At 34.7% G+C, this 3,558-nt stretch overlaps 1 protein-coding gene across 1 annotated transcript; it reads right to left on the reverse strand.

Moving 5' to 3' along the window:
• Window positions 1–1,182: 1,182 nt before the first annotated feature.
• Window positions 1,183–2,481, reverse strand: LOC115984873 (zinc finger protein 862-like). Its single transcript, XM_031107869.1, has one exon. The coding sequence runs from the start codon at window positions 2,479–2,481 to the stop codon at window positions 1,183–1,185; it is 1,299 nt and encodes a 432-aa protein (XP_030963729.1).
• Window positions 2,482–3,558: the final 1,077 nt, after the last annotated feature.

Here is a 3,558-nt window from a genome sequence, read left to right on the forward strand (position 1 = left end):
TTTGTTTTTTTTTTTTTAATCTAAAAAATCATTTTTTTTTCATGGTTTAAATAGTGTTTTTTAAAATTCCCTATTTCTTTTATGCAGATTCAGAATTTTGTATGGTTCATTCGTTTTACATTAGTATGAGTAGATACTAACATTTGTAAATGTAATAACAAAGGACTAGTTAGTACAAAGAGATACACAATAAAGATATAGAATAATTCAGATAGAATAGAATGACAGAAAATAATATACAAAAAAACATTCACATCAACCTCTCTAACATTTTAGCTAAGCTAACTCCAAAAACTTCACTTTTTCTATTTCAACAAATAGACTCATGCATTAACCTCAATATTTATTTCTCTACTCTATTTAAATATTATTATTTCTCCCTTTAAAAATAAATAAATATTTTTTCCCCTTCCCTCACCACTTTCACAGCAATATAGCACACTTTCAAGTTTCAAGTTTCAACACCACCACCACCCAGCCCACTTGCACTTGCCACCACTGTTCATCACCAATTACCCTTCCCCATCCCTTTGATAGCAACACACTTTCAGCACCACCACCCAACCAAATTGCACCATTGTTCATTGCCAATTAAAACCATAGCCACTTGCACCACAATACACTACCAATCACCACCTAAACCAATAGCACCACCACTCACTATCAATCACTAACATTCAGGGGCGTAGCCAGGAATACATGCTTGGGGGGGCCGGGTTGTAACAGAGATATACCAAATATAATTTTTAAGTCTATTTGATACAAAATTATCAACTTTTATATATTATTATATACTTGAACATGTTGGGAATTTAACCGAAATTTCAAACCTGTGAGAAACAAAAAAATAGAGAAAACAAAACGCCAAAAGTAAAACAATCACACGCACAAGACAGTATTTACGTGGTTCGGCAATTTGCCTACGTCCACGGAGTTGCAGGGATTTCACTATTATCAAAGAAAATTACAATGTGCGGTTACAATGTTTTTCTTTCTCAAAAACAACAACAAGACAAAACCCCAATCACCAAAAAAAACAGCTTTTATATCCTGCGCACAGGATTCACAATGGGTTACAAAATGGACCAAAAAAATTTTGTCGGCCCAAGCCTCCGCTCCATGGACTAAGCCTCAGTAAATCTCCCATTATTCAAGTCAGGTCGAGTCATCAACCGAATCAAATCATGCCTGACGACGATTTTTCATGGAATAAAATTCATCCATTATCATCTCTATAGTGAAATTCCCTGCAATTTCCTTCTCTATATAAATTATCATATTATCTGCCAAAAGCTCATCCTCCATTCTATTGCGAAGTCTTGTTTTTAACAACTTCATAGCTGAGAAAGCTCGTTCTGTAGTTGCTGTAGAAACTGGAAGGGTCAACACAAAACGAATAAGTCTATCAATCAAAAAATATATTTTCGACTTTCCTGAAATTTTTAATCCCCTACATAGCTCGGAAATTGTACTCATATTCTGAAAATCTGGATGTTTTATCACATCAAGCTCATAATGTCGCAATTGAGACTCCAAAAGTTCTTGTTCATGTTCAGTGAAATCTTGAGGATAATATTTCTTAACCAAATTGCATATATCAACAATCTTGAATAATGTAAAAGCATCCTTGGGATTTAAAGCTGAACTAAGAATGACAAGTTCCGTTATTAGCTCACAAAATCTACTTTTCAATTCTTGCAATTGAAAGTCTATTGCAACTGTAAATATGCCAATTCTAAAATGATGTTCCATTGTTAAATCGTCATCTTGACGACGATATCTACCTCGACCTTTAGTGTAACGAGCATTCATATCAGGAATATCAATTTCATGTTGCTCACAAAATGATATAACACTAGCAAGTAAAGGCTCCCATCCATCATCTCTCAACTTTTGAATAAGTGATTTTATAGTTGAAACTAAATGCATGGCATTTAAAAGGTCTTGAGATTGTTGTTGCAAAGCTTGACAAAGAACATTAGTAATTCCCATTATCTCTTTCATCAAATGCAAGATTAAAATAAACTCAAATGATGTTAACACCTGATAAGCTCCCTCGGCATCACCGCGTTGTTTATAATTAGCCCCTTCCTCAGAAATAGTGTTAATAACTTTGCAAGTAGCGTCAAACATTTTAATCAAACTACAAATAGATTGAAAATGAGATCCCCACCTAGTATCTCCAGCTCGTTGCAAAGTACCAATCTGGTTTGCACCTCTTCCAGTCTCAATTTCATTAGAAGCAATCATATTCTCAACTTGTTCTGCTTGAGCATGTTGCAATTCATCATTACGCTTACTAGAACCAACAACAATATTGATAATATTGACCAAATGATCAAAGAATTGATGAACATCTTTTACTTCTCTAGATGCTGTAACTAGAGCTAATTGCAACCTATGAGCCATACAATGTACATAATAGGCATATGGACAATCTTTAAGAAAAAGAACTTGTAATCCATTCCATTCACCACACATGTTACTAGCCCCATCATATCCTTAACCTCGAATATTTTCAATGTGGAGGTTATAACGAGAAATGACAGCACATATCTCATTCTTTAAAGTCAATGCAGTAGTGTCTCTAACATGCACAACATAAAAAAAACGCTCTTTAATAAAACCTTCTTTATCAACAAATCTCAAAATGATGGCCATTTGCTCTCTCTTCGACTCATCCCGAGCTTCATCAACAAGAATGCAGAATTTTGCATCTCCAATTTCTTCACGAATAGCATTTCGCACATTATTAGCAAGAATATGCAAAATCTCCTTTTGAATTGTGGGTGATGTATATTTGGCATTTCCAGGAGCATTTTCCAAGACAACACTAGCTACTTTGTCATTGAAAGTCGATGTCAATTTTATCAATTCAATAAAATTGCCTCTATTTTTTGAATCAAGGCTTTCATCATGACCTCTAAAAGCACAAGCTTGGAATGCTAGCCATCGAGCACACTTTATTGAGGTTTTGAGCCGCAACCGATTATTCTCTAATTCTTTTGATGTTTGTTTCTCAATTAGCTTGTCAATATGTCGTGAATAATTCTGTAAATCCTCGCAACATTTCATAGCATTTTTATGTGGAGAGTTTGGTTCTTTCCCTTCATGACGAATTAAAGGACAATTCATTCCATCTTTCACCTTTTTCCAATTATTAAAACCTGTTGAAATGAATACATCTGATCCGGGACGACCTATTGGTTTCTTACTAAAAAGGTAGCAAGGTAGACAATATAATGCATCCGTTGTAGGTGAGTATTCCAACCAATCCTTATGTGAAACAAACCATAAAGGTTGAAATCGACGACGATGAGTATCATCATTGTATGGACAGACTATATTTTCAGGTTGGTATGGACCTTTTATGAGATAAGCTCGTCGAATTTCATCTTGTTTGTTGATAGGAAATTCACATATTTGTTTACGTGTTCCTGGATCACGATCTATCTCTTCAGATTGAAGTTTTGGACATTTGGAGGTGTGTTCATCAGGCATCGAAGTATTAACATTTGTTTCTATAGCCACGGGTGTCCTAATTTCTGAATTGCTAAC

The sequence above is a fragment of the Quercus lobata genome, chromosome 4 (genome assembly GCF_001633185.2).
Source record: "Quercus lobata isolate SW786 chromosome 4, ValleyOak3.0 Primary Assembly, whole genome shotgun sequence".
Taxonomy (NCBI): domain Eukaryota; kingdom Viridiplantae; phylum Streptophyta; class Magnoliopsida; order Fagales; family Fagaceae; genus Quercus; species Quercus lobata.